Source organism: Thermobia domestica, chromosome 2 (assembly GCF_964235325.1).
Source record: "Thermobia domestica chromosome 2, izTheDome1.hap1.1, whole genome shotgun sequence".
NCBI classification, from domain to species: Eukaryota; Metazoa; Arthropoda; class Insecta; order Zygentoma; family Lepismatidae; genus Thermobia; species Thermobia domestica.
In genome coordinates this window covers 14,788,178-14,808,989 of record NC_137455.1, presented here as the reverse complement: position 1 = coordinate 14,808,989, position 20,812 = coordinate 14,788,178, and the positions used below count along the sequence as shown (strand labels likewise).

The window sequence follows — 20,812 nt, the reverse complement described above, 5'->3', positions numbered from 1 at the left end:
ACTGTATTTGTCAAAATACATCTTAGGTATACATTTTAGTTGTTTCCTGTGCTTATTTAATAATAATAATAATAATAAAAAGATATAAATTATTAAAACTGGAACTTTGGTCATGATTCATCCACAGTTAATTAGGTTTAATTTTGCCATTTTCCTTTAATACTCACTGGAAGACTGAATTATTATATATTGAAGAAATTTGTAATTGTAACAATTATCTGAAGAATTTTTGTCCATTACAGCATTCAATTCTTTTATTATCATATAGGCGGGGCGCCTAAATATTATTTGCTTACAGTTACGGAATGTCTACAACCGCCCCTGTTACTGTTATATATATATATATATATATATATATATATATATATATATATATATATAGAGAGAGAGAGAGAGAGAGAGAGAGAGAGAGAGAAAGTTTTGACTCAGAAAAAGTACTGTTGAACTACGATGCTACATGGGCTCCTGGTGGGTGCACAATTTACCCCTAAAAATGCTTTCGATCACTGAAATAAATTCCTGCCTACGCCCCTGTAAAGCAGTAAGAATGTTAGGGACTGATCAGGGGGTAATGCCTCCCTGGAGCAACGACAGTTCCCCAGAAATCATACCTCTGATAGGTCCGGATGTGACACCAGTATTTGTGTGTTACCACTCTTCCCTCTCAGTGTACTGAAACTTAAGTCAAAGGAACTGTTCTGAAATCTTCACCGATTCTCTCCTCTGAAACCACATGCGAATGGGGCCGACCTTGGTCATATAGCACATCTGGAATATTACTATTTATGTCAGAGATACCGAAAAATATATATTCGACACAAATATAGGATGTTTCGATTTTATTTTATTTATTTTTTGCCTGTCACCCTCCCACTCTGACCTCCATGCCAACCAAGGCTTAACTTCTACCTAAGCAACATCGACAGCGTCACTATTCATCTTCGACCACGAAAACTATGATTTCGATACTAATATTGTTCATATTTGACTACTTTTACATGTCCATCCCCCTTATTACGAATGACTTCAGTGTCTCGCCTCACTGGAGCAATTGCAACAAACTTAAGTATAACTATAAACCACCACCTGTAAAATAAATGTGCGGGTGATCTTTTTCGGAGAGGAATTCATTAGCTGCTTTTCCAATGTGGTGGCTTTATTCGCTTCCCATGCTAAAGATTGCCAAAGAGCTCAACTTTATTTGCACCACTGTGCTATGAATATAGATTTTAATGGCATTTACTTTACTGAATGCTCGCTTAGGTGTTGCTCTCGTCACAGGAAAAGTGAGATACTGTTATAAATGAGTATGGATTTAAAAGCTATGGATTTAACATTAATATCGTTCATTTTCGATTATTTTTACATGTTCCTGTGTCTCCCATGATAGAACTAGAGGTGATACGGGTTTCGATTCCCGTCAGGAGTCGTGTGGTTCGGGTTCCACGTTAAGTCGTAGATGCACGTCTTGTATAGAGTAGTAGCTGAAAGACACGCTGAACTCTATATCACCTCGCCTCGTGAGATATTCTACGTTTGCATAATTTCTAAACCACTTTTCTTTCTTTCAATCTCCTCCTTCCTCTTAGGACGCGCATAGGTTCAAACAGAAACATTCTTCACGGTTGGAGGACGCAAGGCTACTGTACCATACGCGTACAACCCTTATACGAGCCATACACTGACGTATTTTTCCGCCGTAGCCATAAAATTTCTTGCGCTAGTCTTGTTAGCAGCTGTCAATACGTTAGTGTATGGGGCCTGGCGTACGTTTACGTACCGAATTTTTATACGCTGGAAAAGTCTGGCTGCTTTTAACTTCGAGCGTAAATACGGCGCGTAAAAACGGCTCAGATGAAAGGGTTTTCGAGCAGCAGGTGGTCTCTTGCCCTTTCCACGGCCTTCTCCCTGGTCTGGTCTTATTGTTTTCAGAAGAGAAAACCTGTTTTTGTGTTGTCCTCGCGAATCGTTGCTGAGGTTTGCTGGTAGACTCACCAGAAATCATCATTCCAATCTAGTTTCAGTCTTTCCATACAATATATGATTTCGGCTAAACTAATATTTCCTATTGCACAAAACGAGACATTATTTCCTAATTAAAATTCATAATTAATTTTGAGTGTACAGAGAAAAAGGTATTTAAATCCAATACTTCCTAATCTGAATTCGCAAATTATGAGAGCTCCTCCGTGGCTATATAGTCAGCGTATTCGTCCTCTGTGCGGGGCGCCCTGTTCGATTCTAGGCGGAAGCTCATGCAGTTCGGGTTCTACTTCTCATATAGGCTCGCTAAACTTATCGAACCTGATGCCTTTCGACTAGGAATTTAAGATTTAATTTAATATTTGGACATTAGTTTTTTTTTTTCCACACAGGTAAAGGCGCATATAAAGATGAAGTCACACCTTCAGAGTTACCCACGTTGTGATACTGAAATGAAATCTTTGAGTTTAACTTCCCACGATTATGCCATTTAGACTAAAGAATACAATAATTAAGCCAAGTAAATGATGATGAGAGAATTGGTGGAATGAAATTTGGGAGGAAACGAGAGTACCCCGAAAAAACCCACGGACATGATGTTGCCCACACAAACTTATTTGCACGGGGATTGAACCAGGGACCCCACGCACCAGAGATAAGTGCTTTAGCACTGAGCCGCTGTGGCCCTCTGTTGTGATATTTTTTTTTAAAAAAAAGTATGACTGTCAATAGCATTTGACCAATTCTTGCCGAATTGAAAATTATCTATAAATCATATGTTGCTCCCACTATTGAGTATTGTTCTCCTATCTGGTCTATGGCCTGCCCTACTCATTTAAAAAATTAAATTCCGTAATTAATTTCTTTTTAGCCATTGTATCCTACCGAGTACCTCACCTCCGAACACTTCCAAAAAATAACGTTTTAAAATCCCTCAATATCAAACCTCCCCTAGTGAGAAACAAAATTTCTGACCTAATATTTTTCCAAAAAATTGTAAATGGCCACATATCATATGAACAGTTGTTAAGTCAGATCAATTTTCGCGTACCCGCGAGAACAACACGGTCTAGTGATCTCTTTTACACTCGAGCTGTGAGAGTTAATGTTATCCAAAGGTCCCTTCTAAACAAAATTAGATCAGTACCTATAATCAGTTACCAGAAATTGTAGACGTTTTTTCAAGTGAGTATACTTTCAGATCATCTATTAAATAAGCTATTTTTGTAATGTCGCTGTTGTCTTGTACCATATTGACCTCAAATTGTTATTAAATTGTTATCAAATTGTTAAAATGTTTCAGAGTAAAATGGCTTAGTGCTGTATCTGTAAGTTTAAATAGTAGTAATCCTAACCTTGAACAAGATACTATCCGATATTTCCCTGATAACACGGAGCAAATAATTGAGTTTGAATATCGAAATTCGATGACGATTCTTGCTATTTTGACAATGTGCTGCTTGTTATTTTAAGTACTTTCTCAACTTTACAAGAATTTATAGCGAAATAGGTTCAGAAAGTAACTATTTTTTCACGCGATCTTTATATTACTCGTAAAAAAATTCAATAAACCACTATATATAATGTTTCTTTCTTCGTATATTGTTCCAAACCTCAGTTTGTGCAAATATTTAAATCTAATAATAATCCTATTTCATCATTAATGCTTATATACTAAGTCAAATAGCAAATCGTTGTACAGTTTTTTTTCTGTATGGTTGCTTCCCAGCCGTAAAAGTTCTGGTTCAATTCGAGGTTCTGGCCATGTTGAATATTTTTCAACATTGTATTATATCTCATCATGATGGGGATATGTTTACGAACACTTACCTGAAAAGTACAATAGATTTAAGCCCAAAAGAGCTCATAACTAAGACCAGAATTGAAAATTACACGCATTTACAGGAAATACACTCATAAATTTATATTAACTTATTAAAGCATTTCTCAATCTTAGTGTTGGGAGTACTATCAAAACTTCCTAGATAAATGTCAACTTAAGGTATATTGCCATAAAATATTATGTAACACTCAATACTTGTCATTTAAATAATTTATTTCACGAACAACTCAATCGTTTTACCATGTTTGTAAGTAGTATATGCATCATTATTAGGAGAATTGACATAATTGACGCAATCTGCTACTTAATAGTGTATATTTTTCATAGACATTACATATTGAACATAGTAGAAACTCATCTTCAAGACTGCTTCGTGTGGATGTTTCCATATTGCAGGCTATTAATTAAACATTTATTTATGAAATATGAACTATCACCTAAGGCGTTTTTCAGAAATTCGAAAAAAATTCTCCCTCAAGAGTAAACTACCCGTTGTGGATTTTTTCAGGAAAAATTAGTTACGTCATATTGTCCGGTTATTAATAAACCATTTATTTATCAATTACGAACAAAATTAACTGACTCGTGTTTGAGAAAATATCTCGAAAAAACTCTCAGGCAAGAGTAAACTAACCTTTTTGTATTTTTATCACAGAAATAACTTATGCCAGATAATAAAAGTGGTAATGAAATATTGATGTACGAGAAGAATCGTTAGTCATTTTCGATAAAATCGCGTTTGTCTTTTTATTTTCATCTATCAGTGAACTTCCTTTATTTTGGGGGATAGGAAGAAAATTCGAAAACCTTCCCTTGGAAATCTGATAAAAGTATTAAGTTTAGAAACTTATCACTCGAATTTAAAGAAAATTATCCGATGTTGAGTTCGCCCTTACTACTACTCAATTGATTTGTATGTATATGTGGAAACCCTCAAGTTCGGGTGGATTTTACCCTCATGTCACATACCCGACAGCAAGAACGAAGAAAAAAGTCATTAAGTTTAAAACTTTTTTTAATACAGTAAATTACTAAAGACTACATTTAAAGAAAACATGAAAATAAACAGATATAAACTGGCAATAAACGAAAACCAGAGTAGAACTGAATTTAACCTGACTCCGCATGCTAACACCGGGCGACGGTAATTTTGTCACCGGAAAATTCGTCACGGTAATTTCGTCACCGGTAATTTTGTCACCAAAATATTACCATATAGGTAATTTCGTCACCGAAAATAGTGTCACGATAATTTCATCACCAGTGTCTTTTAGAACATAATACAAGTACAGTGAATGAACTCGAAAAAGTTTTTGAAATTGTTTTCTTTAATCTTCAACTGCCAAAACTGTGCAGCATAATCAAAATATATTATTTTTATTAAATAAAGAGTTACATATTTTAGATATTGTATTTGAGACAAGAGATAAAAGTTTCCAATAATTCTATCACAGAAATATTGTCATATAGGAAATTTTGTCACGGTTATTTCTTCACATTTGTTGAATTAAATAGAGACAAAGCAAACGATCAAACAGATTACGTTATTTTAATAAAACTTAGAAAACACTTCAGTTGGTGTTGAACTCTGCAAAATTGAAGTTTCTGGTACTCGACGCAAGAACAAGCACCAGTAGGAGAAAATAATGTCTGCTTGAGCAAATGTTAAAAGCACAGGCAACATGGGGCACTAATGGGTTCATTATTCACTATTTACAAATATTAAATTTCGCGAATATAAAAATTTCAGAACAGAAAATAATAAACAAATATGGGAAGATACGCCAATCTGTTAATTTTCCCGCAGAATAGACGAAAATTTTCTTCGTTCTAGTACCGTTTTCTGAGTTCAAACTCTTGGACCTTCCAAGTTAACAGAGTCATTTGAAAAGAGTGGCCTTTTTAAAGAGCTATTAAAAGAATTATATTATATTTGAACTCTGAGTAAACATTGGCAAATTGTTATTGGATATATGTGAAGAGAACAAATTTCTATAAAGGAAGAAAAACGTATAAATATTTCTGGATGTTTCCTTTAAATATAGCCATATCAACCTATTAAAAAGTGAAACATGGATTGTGAACGCAACTTTTCAATGGCTAAAAAAAAAAAAAAAAAAAAAAAATGTTGTTTGAGGTGAGACTTCCTTTACTAGGTATACGCCCTAATGTAGACCAAGACACAAAATTCATATGAAGAACTGTTTCGTGTGGTGGTGCATCAGTGCAGTGAATTTAGTGAATATCCGGACCTGTAACTATGCTAATGGATTTTATAGCGTAAATGCAACTTTTGGAGATTCAACTCGTTTATAGCGTTACTTTTTTCACCTGACTCAGTCAACATGGAGGAAGGTCCAAGAGCTTGGACTCTTAGAACGGTACAAGAGCAATTAAAATTTTCGTTTATTTTGCGAGAAAATAAACAGATTTGCATTTCTTCCAATAGCAGATGTGCATCGATTAATACAAGTGACTTCGGAGGAAGAGCTGGAACTTCTGGACTGTTTTGATAGCACTTACGTGTCAAACACGTATCGCCGTGTTAAAGCTCGGTCTGGGAATTTTGTTTGCGTAATGTGCCCCGTCTATATCCCCCAGACAATTGGAATGTTCACCAATCTACCTTTAACAGCAATTCTAGGATAAATAATATTTGTGAATTGTGGAACTAGAAGTTTCATCATCTAGTAGGAATGTCCCACGCAACTATTTGGAAGCTTATTCATGAAATTCAACAAGTTGAAGCAACGGTTTCAGCTGTGCTTCATCAAGATGCTGTGGGGCAACCACCCAAACAGCAAACTAGAAGAGTGTTTCAGATTTTTCAGAAACGGCTCTAATCTTTGTGCTTAACGTATAACACTGGAACTAAATGTTTGAAAAAAAATTGCTTGTTGTTTCCTATCATGTTATGAATAGTAGAAAATGAACATGTAAACCATTTATTGCATTAATACAAGTTATATTTTGTTTGCTAATTTTCTGTTCTGAAATTTTAATATTGCCAAAACTTAATTTTTGTAAATAGTGATATATAAATCCATTACTGGCCCATTTTGCCTGTGCTTTTAACATTTGCTTGTGTTATTTTACTGCTGTTTGTTCTTGCTTCGAGGATCCGAAACTTTGATTTTCCAGAGTCGAACACCAACTAAATTGTTTTCCAACTTTGATTAAGATAAGGTCAGTTGTTTCGGTCGTTTACTTTGTCTCTACTTAGTTCAACAAAGGTGAAAAAATGACCATGACAAAATTTCCTGCATGCTAATATTTTGGTGACAAAGTTACAAGTAACGAAATTACTATGTCGAAATTTCCGGTGAGCGAAATAACCTACATGCTAATATTTTGGTGACAAAATCACCGGTGATGAAATTACCTAAATCCGCTAACACCCAACCTTTCAATAAATAAATATTTAAATTATTTTTAACAACTTGATAAAAACTAAATGGCAAGATAAACTTTAAAATAAAAAAAGGTAGGTGGAAGCAACGGGGAGGATTCCTTCAACTCACAAAAGCCGAGGTAACAAGGATCAAACTATTTATAAAGAAGGGGGCTGGAGGTAGTTGTATAAGTCTTGTTTTCTCTTTCTGGTCTATTTTTGAGCTGTGGATAAGGTAGTAAAAATTTGTATTCCGTGAGGGGATAATTTATTCTAGTTGTTACTAGTATGGGGGCGCGGTGGCTCAGTGGTAGAGCGTTCACCTCTGGTGCTTGGGGTCCCGGGTTCGATCCCAGCCTCCGCCAAGTGAACTTTGTGGTGGACAAACACCGTGCTCGTGGGTTTTCTCGGGGTTCTCCCGTTTCCTCCCAGTTTCTTCATTTCACTCATCTCTCATAATCACATTCTCCTTTAGGGACGTAAAACTTAAAGATTTCATTTCATTTTTTGTTACTACTATATTCTTCGTTAATATTGTAAGAAAGAAAAAAAAACGAAAGCTGCAACCATTAATAAATCATATTTTCTTTAAATTGAATTTATCATTCAGTAACCCACTTTTTAACGACCAAAGTCAACAGTCTAAAACATTGTATAACAAAAAAAATTAATCAATTATTCAACTATCGGAACACTCCTTTACTCCCTTATTTTTTGTAAACTGCAGTTCCAAACAATAGGCTTATTTCGGAAGGTAAGAGGAAACCACACATCAAGCTCGTTCAGATTGTATTAAATCATCATTGTGTCTGTTTAGAAATTTAAATGTTTCCAATCTACATCGTAAAAAATTGAAAATGAAATGAAATGAAATTTTTAAGTTTTACGTCCCACGGTTATGCCGGTTAGGTTAAAGGAGACGGTGATAATGAGTAATGAATGAAATGGTGGAATGAAGAAAGTGGGAGGAAACGGGAGAACCCCGAGAAAACCCACGCACACGGTATTTGTCCACCACAAAGTTCACTTGGCGGGGGCTGTGATCGAACCCAGGAACCCAAGCACCAGAGGTGAACGCTCTACCACTGAGCCACCGCGGCCCTTCGTAAAAAATTCAATATAACTTTTTCCCTGTCCTGTGTCCTCCTCCTTCGAAGTATGATTTATATAAATATTTAGTGATCTCAGATCACTAAGTACAATGATCTAAGATTGTACCAAAAATAGGCCAAATGGATTGAGTTGCTTGGACGTAATATAGATAAATGTGAATTTTTAATCCTCTTCGGCGTGGCTCCCAGTCTGTCATAGGCGCCCGAAGGGGAGGGCAGGATGGTTCACGAAAATGTATACTTAATATAGCAAACCATGTATATTAAATACGAGACATAATATAGCAACCATGGAGATGGGTCCCGCTCTAGAAAATTTTCTTCGGGCGCCCCTGCAGTCTGTTTATTTCATATTGTGACGTACCACTTTGACAAAGCTTTGCTGCAACAGTGTATTTCAGATCATGTTTAATGGAAATAGTATATTGAGAACAACGTGCTCTCTACTAAGAGTAGTGAAAAAAAAAAAAAAAACACCCTTGCAATTGTTTGACATGCTGTTGTGTGTATAATATGTTCGTATAGTTATCTACAAAACTTGTCGGTGTGATTCATCCAGCTGATTATTTATTAGAGTAATTATCAGTAATCATTAGTATATTATTTATTGCATTATCTATCTATTAACATGCTACAATACCAACTAAAATCCATTTCCTGGTCCAAATCTTTCTGTTTCTTCTATGCTTTCTTTTTATTCTTTTACTTTACAACACAATGTTTATAGCACCTGCACTTAAAACCAGAGATGTGCGTCTACGCGTAAAAAACGATAGTTTACGTTTACGTGTCAACTATGCGTAGACAATGTAAACAGCGTAGACTATGTAGAATATGTCAACAACACGTAATTTAATATGGCATCGTGGACAATAAAGGAGCTTTATTTTGTCGTTACCTTGCGAAATTGCGTACAAAATAAAATGCCTAGACCAGCGAATAATAACTTTCGAATACTTAGTTTCGTTTTGATGAAGGAAAATGAAAAATATTATGCATTTTGTAAAATATGCAAGAAAAAATTGGCAAATACAGCAGATTCAAGACTGAAAGCCCACAAGTGAGAATTAGTTTTGTAAATTTCATTATAAAAGCAGTGCTTGAAGTGGAAAATCTAAGGAAGTGGTATGTGCAGAGCAGAGTAAACATACAGATTAGATAATTCCCTCTACTTTTTATATGTTAGTCGTTTCCCTAATCTTTCGCTGCGCCGAAGCAAAACAATTGAATGAGAAAATATCAACAAACGAGCAACGAAATTGTTCCTTACATTTGATAGTGGTTGTCTACATAGTCTACACGAAAAAAGGTGTAATGTATATTACGTATAGATTACAGTAGACAATCGCGTAGACGTAAAATTATAGTTTACGGCACATCACTGCTTAAAACCATGGCCTCAGACAGATCCATCTTGTTCAAGCAACTTGAGTAAACTGGAAAACGACCATGTGCTCAAACAACAGGCAAGAGGAAGAGCGAAAAATGTCCGCTTCTTTTTCTTCTTTTACGCGCCTATTTTTACGCTAGGTGTATGGGCCAACTTACGGACCGAAATTTACGACATCATTTTACGGACCGAAAATGCGCGCTGAAAATACGCTAGTGTATGTTGGCCTGGGACTAGGTAGTGAGTTGCGCAGTTTGAGTAGCACACACGAATAAACCACGCTCACATTTATTATATATAATTAATAAAATCTGATATTAGGACTTACTCTGCACGTCAAACTTTTAACATATGTGACTTTTTAGATTCTGTTCTTCTTCTACTTTATTATTATTATTATTATTATTATTATTATTATTATTATTATTATTATTATTATTATTATTATTATTATTATTATTATTATTATTATTATTATAATAGCTATATGAAGCAATTATCTCGGCAAACTTGGTTAATACACACCATTCAGCAACCGGTAGTTGTAGAAATCTGGCTTTTACAACAGTAGTTGTTAGCTCAATCGGTAGAGCGCTGAGCCATGGATTCAAGGGTTGCGAGTTCGAATCTATTCTAAGTCAAAGGCTTTTTTTCCTAATATAATTCTTGAAATGGAAATGTTTCTCTCTCCACCTTTATCTCGTAATTCTGAATAGAGATGTTTGGATATGAAAGAAAAAGTATACTAGAATATAAGAAAAGAGAGGTAATTTACATTATTCCTTTTGCAATTTTTAACTATATTTTCACCTATCTAGGACGTTTCTAAAAAGTTCAGACTCCTAGAGCTCCTTTTCGCTCTCTTATGTGTCCTTTAATTAATTTCTACAGTTACTTAGTGAATCACATATACATATATTACAGATGTCGTATCTCTTTCTCTTCTCTCTACATCATGTCTGGAGATGAATGTTTGGACAATAGGTTACAAACACGATTTTAAAAAATAATACGATCTGCGATATCAGTGATACATATTGTGGTGTTTAACTTAACATATAAAACAATAAATAGAAAAACTGAGAATACGAATCTTTTCGTGCACTGATGCTTCAATAACAGTGAACTGATGCTTCAAATCTGTGTCTTTACTCCCTTCACCTATGTTAATTCCCTAGTCAAAATAAAAACTCTTCAAAATTAATCACAAATTCTTATACAACCATCCCTTCCTTGGAGTACTGCGCGGTCACATACCCGTCACTGCGATGTAAAGGCACTTATGGCGACGAGGATACAATATGGGTGGCTATATTTATAACTTTGTGTTATTAAATTATGATCTAACAATTTACAATATGTTTGATGCAACGTGTGGAATACAATCTTTTTCAAAATATTCAGAATTTTGCCTCTGCTACGTAATATTTTATTCTAACCCATTTTGTTGAAGTTGGCCTATCCCTTAAGTTTCTAAACTTTGGGCGGGGACATGGACGACTTCCACTTTTAATACTAAGGAAGAAAAAGTAGAGAATCAGGCATAATCAGAAAGAATGATTTGCATTATTTCGCAACTCTTAGAAGTTCGTTTATTGCTAAGTAACATTTCTAAATTCATCGTTAGGAATTAGGGCAATAATGTTTCTTATAATTGTTATGTAACTTGGTTGCTTTTGTTTCAAATCAATTTCATGTCCTCTTCTGAGCCATTACCTTCAAGTTACATCGTTTACAGTTCAGCTGACTTAGTTTAAATTCATTGCAAATAGTAAAACCATTGTTAAACATTTCTATATTTCCAAATGTGGTGTTTCCATAGCTTTTCCCAAAACAAAGTCAAAATTGAGGAATGTGTTGTGTGCCAGTTTAGTAAATGTGATCATGCTTGAAGCTGTGGTAAGTTTCTCTTTGTGCTTTTGCCACTTGCAATTTAATATTCTTCTAATACAATAAATATGGTGAAATAAATAAAAGAAAACACAAAATGTTTTCTACACCTACACGGGCCGGAGGGGGTCCTAATGACCCTACCCTGGCAAAACTTGACAAAGACTTCCAGTTCTATGTAGCCCATGCCAAAACTCTCATGCAAAATGTTGTGGGAGATAGTGAACGTCAGTTGTGTACTATGTGGTTGTCGAAATTGTGTGAAGTTGTTGAGAATGATTTAGTTGTGAAGAAGAATCGTGATGTCTATTTGGCCGAGTTATTAAATTGTATGGCCAAGAACAATCTAGAAGGAGTGTTTTTAGTGCCACCTCCTCGTGGTCCCCTTCCTGATCACACCAAAGTCTTTAAGCCCCAAAGGCCTATTCGAGAAAGAGGTCAGCCACCGGACTGGATTGAAGAAGTAATACGTGGGGATCCTACACAGGAAGTGAAAACCCATATTTCTAGGGATGGACGCACTTATCTTGCCACTAAACTCCTTCCAGATGGAGGAGCTTTTGGCTATCTGGCCGTTTCTACTGACGAATCAGGTTGGTTTAAACCAAAACCTCGAGTTGCTTTGCGTCCCCCATATCCAAAATTTCCTACAAAACTGCCATCCCCAAGACCACAAAAGACAGGCGAAGAACTGGAAGCTTCCCTAGAAAGAAGAAGAAAAGAGCGAGCCAAAGAAGCCAAAGAAATTTCTGAATTAGCTCCTCAGCTCATAAAACGAAGACCTAAACCCCCCTTGGTCAGAAGTCCCACTTTGAGGAGAAGAGATATTTTACAAGAACGAAGCCCGGAGTTCTATGACGCATACTTAATGGCAGAGGGGAAGGCTTATAAACCTGAAATGTCTCCAACTATACGATACACACTAGAAAATCGTCCGAAAGAGGTTCGTCTTTTGCAAGATGTTGAGAAATATCGAAAGTTTATTGAGAAAGTGGATAAGTGTATTCGTACGAACACAGAAGACCCTGAAATTAATCAAATGTTAAAAGAACTTGAAGAAAAAATGAGAGAAAGGCCGCATATGGCTTCAACATTTGCGTTATCACCAAGCAGACAGCGAATTGAGCTCCTAAAGATACTGAAGAACAGATTCTTGGTGAAAATAGGACAAATCGAACGCCATTTAACAGTAATGAAACGACTTGAAGAGATAGCACAACCATATATTCCTGGTGAACGTGGAGAAGTATCAGATGAACCTAAGGAATCGCAATTTAGTTTAACAAAAGCTCTGACGGTAATCAGTATAACACCAGAAAATCTGGAAAAGTTAAAGAAAGAATATACCACAGCTCAAATCAGAAAATGCCAAGAAATAATCCGAGAGGAAAAGGAGAAAATATTAGCAGAATACAATAGTCAGTTTCAAACATACGTTGACAGGCTTATAGAAGATGCTACTGCAGGATTAAAATCAGCAGCAGATGGCGTTATAGTTCAATCTGATGTCTATAGAAGTTGGAAGAACCTTTCAGAATTAATTCAAAAGAAACAAGCTCTGTTCGACAAAGAGATTCAAACACGAGTTTTAAGCGAGCTGCCCGCTGATGTGAGAGAAAACTTTGAAGGTAAATTGCAAGATATCAAAGATCTGAAGAAACTTATCAAAGCAAAACAGCGTGCTCTTACTAAACTCGAACGTGAAATCAAGGAACAGAGAGAGAGTCTTCGGATCCTTGCCAAGGAAGATGAAAAACTTCAGAAGTTGGTTGCTTCCGAGAGGAAAAGATGGACGAGTCGATACGAACAAGTGAAAGAAGAATTGGAAAAGGAAGAGGCCATGTTGAAAGAGTTATGTGAAAACAAGAAATTTATGGCTCTCACGAGGGAGATCCCGGAATGGTATCGCCAAACGGTAGAAATTGCAAAAGCACAATCGTTTTATAAATAATAGAAATAATAATAAAAAATCTAAGCGAAATAATAATTTTTTTCCATTTTAATGAAATGTATTTAAGTCAACAACACACTATATTTTCATAATCAAATAAAACACTGTGAATTTCCATCAATCAATCAATCTATCTATCTATCAAAATGCTACAATAGCAATTAACAGCGCCTAAGCTCCAACGTATAACTTTGGTTTTCAAACCTTTCATTTACGGTTATGTGTGATTTCACGTTTAATAGAGACAAACATTTTAAGTATTTGTACTTTAAATAGTCTAAATTAGTTACTTATATCTTTTTCATAAAGTTTATGATATAAAATTATTGTTCAAAGCCTTTGTATTTTAGTAAGCCTTCTCTAAAATCAATGCATGTGAATTGTGCTTCCAACTTCCGAGTTCTTTTAAACTATATGTTGTGGAAATTGATATGTTTGTGTCCAATCCTTTCGACAATGAGATCTCGGAAACTACTGGCTCTAGAAAGATTACGATTTCACTGATCGTTTGGAGATTTTGCGTAGATTGTCCAGTTCTAATTGAATATTTAAAAAAAAAACATGGCCATTATTTCTTTATTACATTTTTTTAGGGTACGCTGGATGCGTTGAGATTAAAAAAAACTAAAGCCTATATATCATATCCTATGCGTTATACATTCCAAGACCACAATGTTGTATATTGGGGTTTATATGTCTCAGGCGTTTGCTCCATGGCTAAATAATAGTGAAAAAGAAAGGATAACCATTTCTCGAGTCTTAAGATAAATCTTTATTTTTTGAGTGTTTTGCCCAATGAACAACATATATAACTGACATTATAATTAATTGTATATGTAATGTATTTGCTTATTACATACTGCATACAAGAAGAAAGAAAACACTGGTCATACATGAATTAGTAACTCCAACCGGAAGTAGGCTCAAATCTTGCAAACGGTGCGAGATATTGAGAAAAAATAATGGAGAAATCTCCCCTTTCTGATACTCCTTGCCGTTTTTTTAAATCAAGACGCCTTTCACTTGTGCCTATAAAGGGACATGTACATATGTTGTGAGGAATGAGAAGGAGATTTATGCTCATATGCGAATGATGCGCTGTGTAGAGAGCGCAGGTTCAGCTAGTCTATATATTAAAATACTAGGTTTATGTTTGTCTCCAACGAAAAATTTATGTTTGTCTCCAACGAAAAATTTGTTTGTCTCCTATCCTTTTGACAACGAGATCTCGAAAACCACAAGTGCTAGAAACGTGCCATTTTCACTGGTCGATTTTAAACCTGTGTAGATTGTACAGCTATAATTGAATATTAAAAAAAAAAAAAAAAACATGACTGTTATTTCTTTATTACATTGTTTAGGGATATACTGGAGTTGTTGAAATTTAAAAAAGAAAAGCATCATATCCTACGAGTCACACATGCCAACACCACATTATTGTATATAGGGATTGTATATTCCTCAGGCATTTGTTTCATGGCCAAATGATAATGAATAAAACAAAGTATAACCATTTCTCTAGGCTAAGATGAACCTTTATTGTTTTTAGTGTTTTGCCCAATGAAAACCATATATCATTGACATTATAATTAATTGTGCGTGTAATATATTTGCTGGCTACATACTACATGCAAGAAAAAAGAAAACTCTGATCATACATGAATTAGAAACTCCAATCGAAAGTAGGCTCAAAATTTGCAAACGGTCCGAGATATTTAAAAAATAATCGAAAAAATCTCCCTTTTATGGTACCTTTTGCCGATTTTTATCAAGGTGTCTTTCACTTGTGTCTGTAAAGGGACATGTACAGATGTGAGGAATAACAAGTAAATTCATGCTTATATGTGAATGATGCGCTGTGTAGAGAGCGCAGGTTCGGCTAGTTTCGTGTTTTAAAAATGTATCCATACATTTCTTTTGTTGTCAAATGCATTCACAAATGGCTGATTTTCTTAGGTATACGATGCATAAACCAAAATAAGGAAAGACATTTATTGAAGATTGTACGCTTTGAGAATTTTTGTGTGCTAACAGAACAATATTGGCCAAAGCACTAAAAATATACTAATAAAACTTGTATAACAGTTTTATTAATGTGTTTTAGTGCTATGATAAGTTTTGTTTTATTAATATCAGTATGTTTTGAATACTTCCAAAACTATAGTATAAAGATCAATTAACATTTTATATTTTTCAAATGTAAATATATTCTTTCCGGATGTATTTCGATGTAGTTTAAAACGTCTTGTAATACTGCATACGTAGATATGCTTCTGTATCTGATAGATGTATATACTCATTTCTAATTCCATACATTCAACTAGGAAGATCTTGAACATCGCTGTCCTCTTTTTCATATTCAGTTTTCGCCTGACCTCTTTGTTTGTTTGTTTGTTTGTTTGTTTTTCAATTAAGATCGTCTAACTATCTTCTAGTTCTGTGTTATTTACGAAAAGAACTACGTCATGAGGGAAAAGAGGATAGATAAAATGTTTTCCGTTTATATCCATTCGTTTGTTGTTCAAGCTAAACGAAACACATGTTTAAGCAGGTTCTAAAGAAAAGATGCTTGGGAGAAATAATATTACCTTGTCGTATCTCCTTATTACGAAATGCAATGTGTTGTAAAAAAAAATCTGTTGATAAGTGTGCGAGCTCCTTACTATGATTTTAATATAGCTATTAAAAATTATCAATAGTTTAGTAATTGTTTAAGCTATATGTGCGTTTTGTGACCTGTTTATATATGAGATATAAGAATTAAGAATGTTTCATTCAAGAATGATCAAACTATATCAAGTGTATTCATATAATTAATGTGAACGTGAGAAGTAATTGTTTCCCTGTAAAATTTTAATTATTACAGAATTAAGTTAATTTAAAATCTAATTGCGTCAGGAAATCAGTATATTTTTCGTTTTCTATAAAAATTATATTAATATTTTGTACATGTTAGGTTCGGCTATCGTATTTAGTAGTTCTCTAATCTTCAAGAAGTCTATTGGTCGAACTCTTCTTCTTAGAGTCTGTTGCTTTCCTTGAATCATTTTCTTGGGCGTAATTCTTTAAAGAAAGAGATACCTCCTTTAGGTTTTATCCAATTTGGTAGGATTATTTCGTTGCTTGGAGCTTAGTTTGACAGGCCTGTTTTGGGGATCAGACATATGAGACTTCACTCCCTATACTTTTAAGTATCAAAGTTTTTTTTTTTTTAAGCAATTTAATGTAGTCGTTAACCCTTTGTGACCCCTTGCGGATGTCATAAAACACTCCGTTGCAAAATACCAGTGACATTATGGGGATATCATGAAAACGCATCCTTTGTTAAGAGTCGTGTTAATCCTGGAGATGATGTTTTTTTTTTTTAAGTGAATGGAAGGCGTGAGTTAGTTCTCACATTAAAAAAAAAAATAAAAAACTTTGTCTTTGATCTACGGTCAGTGTTGCCAAACTGAAGCAGCATAAAATCCCTTTAGAACATCAACATTTCCCTTTTTCAGTCCAAATATTCCACAATACAAATATCTTTTTATCAGTGCTGTGAATATTCTCCTCGTGCGTGCACAAACTATGCCCTATATAACGGTCTAGACAGTTCTTTGACAGTAAATAAAAACCTGGTATTCAACACGCACATAGGAAAATGACACCTGGAACGAAAGAGGATAATGAAAAATTGAACACTCCAATTAATCTGCGAGGAGCAGATATCCATAATGAATTCTAAAGCTGGTAAAATGTTGTGTTGAGACATCGATTAGGTTTGTTTGCTGATGTTTACAAAACATGGACACCATCATAGTACAGTGACAACATATTTTGTTTGTACTTCTTATTCCAGTGTTATGGATCGATATTTCTCTATGAACGGTGAAGTTCGATAATTTAAGCAAATCCAATTTTTAAGAATACAGTAATATAATATGTACGTACATATTAATTAACTAACTCTATGGCCTATAGAACCCGGAGGTTCAATGCCGCGTTCACAAAAGCTCTCCACTGACTTCTATCCTTAGCGAACTGCATCCAGTTTCTACTTTGTATTCCTATCTCTGCGAGATCCATCTTAATATTATCCTCCCATCTGCGCCTAGGTCTTCCTAATGATCGTTTTCCGATTGGTCTTCCAGTCAAGACTTTGAAAGCGTTTCTACTTTCTTCCATTCTAGCTACATGACCTGCCCACCTAAGCCTCCTAGACTTGACGACCCTAACAATGTTGGGTAAACCGTATAAATTATGTAATTCCTCGTTATGAAGTTTCCGCCATTCCCCATTCCTGTTCCTCTTGGGTCCTAATATTCGTCTCAGGATCTTGTTCTCAAATACTTTCAATGTTCTTATCTCAGAGTAAGCGACCATGTTTCGCAGGAATATAGAACAACAAGCATGATTATCGTTTTATATATTTTAAGTTTCAAATTCCTCGACAGAATTCGCGACGACAAGAGATTTTGAACCGAATAGTAACACGAATTCCCTGCTTTTAGTCGACATTTAATTTCTTCGTGGATATGATTTTCCTGTGTTAATATTGATCCTAGATATTTGAAAGTATCCACTTTATCAAAAGTAATATTTAATATTTTAACGCATCCATAATTTGCCGTATTACGGTCCCGACGCACTTCCATGTATTTAGTTTTCTTTGCATTTACTTCTAAACCCATGTCCCTGCAAGTGTTTAATAAGATCCCTGCATTTCTTTCTATTGTTCTCCTATCATCCCCTATTAAATTTACATCATCAGCATATGCCATAACCTGGTGAATACCGTTCAACTCTAGGCCCTGGTTGCTATCTTTGATTTTCCTTATAGCATATACCAGAACAAAGTTAAATAATAATGGCGACAACGCATCTCCTTGTTTCAGGCTATTTTCGACGTGAAAGCTCGTGGACAAAAATTTTCCTACCCGGACTTTACTTTGGGATTCATTTAAACATATCTTAATTAATCTAATTAGCTTTCCCGGTATTCCAAGTTCTGTAAGAACAATGTATAATGTTTCTCTCCTAAGCGAGTCGTACATATTTCTAAAATCAATAAATAGTTGATGTACCGAGGTATTGTATTCCCACTTTTTTTCGAGTATTTGTCGAGTGGTAAATATTTGGTCGATAGTTGATCGATTTCGTCTAAATCCGCACTGATAATCTCCAATAATTTCATCTACGTATGGGGTGTCTTGCTAATAGAATATTTGAAAGGATTTTATAGGATGTTAGCAGAAGAGAAATGCCTCGATAATTATTACAGTCAGTTTTGTCGCTTTTCCTATCAATTGGAACAATTATTGATTCTTTCCACTCTTGTGGCAATTCTTCCTTGTTCCAGAGAAGGAGAATGAGTTTGTGTATCTTGTTCCACAATTTTTCGCCACCACCTAAAATTAACTCAGCCGGAATTTCATCTACACCCGGGATTTGTGTTTCTTTAATTTCTTTATAGCGGTTTCTACTTCTATTCTGTTGTTTTCTGGAATATACGGTTCTGCGGTGTATATCTCCTTTTCTACATGCACACTAGTTTTTGGTTGGTTGCGTGTTATGCAAATCATCAAAGAAATCTTTCCATCTATTTAAGGTGCTATCCGTGTCAGTGAGAACTGTAGCGTCAGATTTCTTTAATATATAAGCACGAGTTTGATAGCCTTTGTTAAATTCGTTGATTCCGTTATACATGTCCCGGACGTTTTTATTTTTACTATTATCTTCAAGTTCCTTAATTTTAGCTTTCTAAAACTCACGTTTCTTTGTTTTAAAAGTTTTGGATGTCTCCCGCCTAATGTCTACGAAATTTTGTGTAGTTATTTCATTCGGATTTTGTATTCAGCGTAATTTTGCCTGTTTTCTCTTCTCTGCTAGTTTTATGCATTCCTGGTCGAACCATGGTGTGTTCCTATGTATTTCCGCGTGTCCCAATTTTTCTTTTGCTGAAATTTTAATACTATCCCTAATTTCAATCCAAGTATCCTCAACACTAGTGCACTCCGTATCTTCTAAAACCGAGAATCTATTCGAAACTTCAATCTGGTATTCCTCTCTTACCTGGCTCTCTTCTAATTTCTTTAAATTAAATATCTCCGTTTTCAGACATAGAATATTACCTTTATTCAACGATAATCTCTCTCGTATTGTCGCTGCTACCAGGTAGTGATCAGTGTCTCAATCAGCCCCTCTAAACGGCCGGACATCAATTATGCTAGATTGACTTCTTTTATCTACTAAAACGTGATCAATTTGATTATGTGTTTTTCCATCTGCTGATGTCCAAGTGTATTTATGAACGTCGCGATGTGGGAATTTTGTATTCTTCAGACTTTCGTTCCCTATAATCGGTTTGAAAATGTCCTCTCGTCCTATTAACATTGAAATTCCCTAATAGAATTTTCATATGGTATCGCGGGAGTTGGTCAAATATCCGTTCCACTTCTTCTTAAAAATGGTCTTTTATATCATCATCCTTATCTTCAGTTTGGGCATATACATTTAAAATTATATCACACCACCGTCCCTTAAGAGTAATAAAAGAAAGTGCGTCAGTAACAAATTCAACCCGTTTAATTGCTGGTAATATTCGTTTGTGAACGAAAAACCCTGTTCCTAACAGGTGATTTTTATTTCGTTCCCCGTAAAAGAACGTAAAATTCCCGGAATTCACAGATCCATTTCCTTCCCACCTTACTTCCTGAACTCCTACTAGGTCCATCCTGTATTTCTCTAACTCACTAGTTACGGATTTTAACGCGCCTGCTCTATAAAGACTTCTAATACTCCATGTTCCAAATCTCATGTCCATTTTCTTTTGCTGAGGTCATACCAAGTTATCAGTCCTTGTCCGAGGCTTTTGTGAATATTTCTGAACAAGTGCTTTTTTTTTTTTTTTTTTTTTACAGGATGAGTTTGTTAGCCTTACCCAAACCCCCAAACTGGAGGACCACTTCTTCTAGTCGTCTGTCTGCGACTGCTTATTCAGTATATTCGCAGCTAACTTCTATATCTAGAGGCCTTCTCCTCGATCCGCAACCTGAGGACGCGCCATGCCATGGTACTCACCAATTAAATCATTATGACCTCCCACTATGTTTTGAAACAAGTCATTGATCTTTCGTAAGATTCACGAGTCACAGGGATATCAGTCAATCAGTCAGTTGATACTTGTAAATAGAGTGGGGAAGGCTGGCGATATAGCGGGCCTAATTGAGGGTCGTTCTGACACGTGATTAGTGCCATACTAGAGAGTTCG

At 35.2% G+C, this 20,812-nt stretch overlaps 1 protein-coding gene across 1 annotated transcript; it reads left to right on the top strand.

Annotated features, from left to right (window-relative positions):
* Positions 1 to 11,368: 11,368 nt before the first annotated feature.
* LOC145670462 (uncharacterized) lies at positions 11,369 to 13,645 on the top strand. Its single transcript, XM_081739174.1, has one exon. It carries the CDS (start codon positions 11,707 to 11,709, stop codon positions 13,558 to 13,560), a length of 1,854 nt encoding a protein of 617 aa, XP_081595300.1. The 5' UTR covers positions 11,369 to 11,706; the 3' UTR covers positions 13,561 to 13,645.
* The last annotated feature ends 7,167 nt before the right edge of the window (positions 13,646 to 20,812 follow it).

What these genes read in the sequence shown, in the direction of transcription:
- LOC145670462 (XM_081739174.1), top strand. Translation starts at nt 11,707, where the DNA reads ATGTTTTCTACACCTACACGGGCCGGAGGGGGTCCTAATGACCCTACC.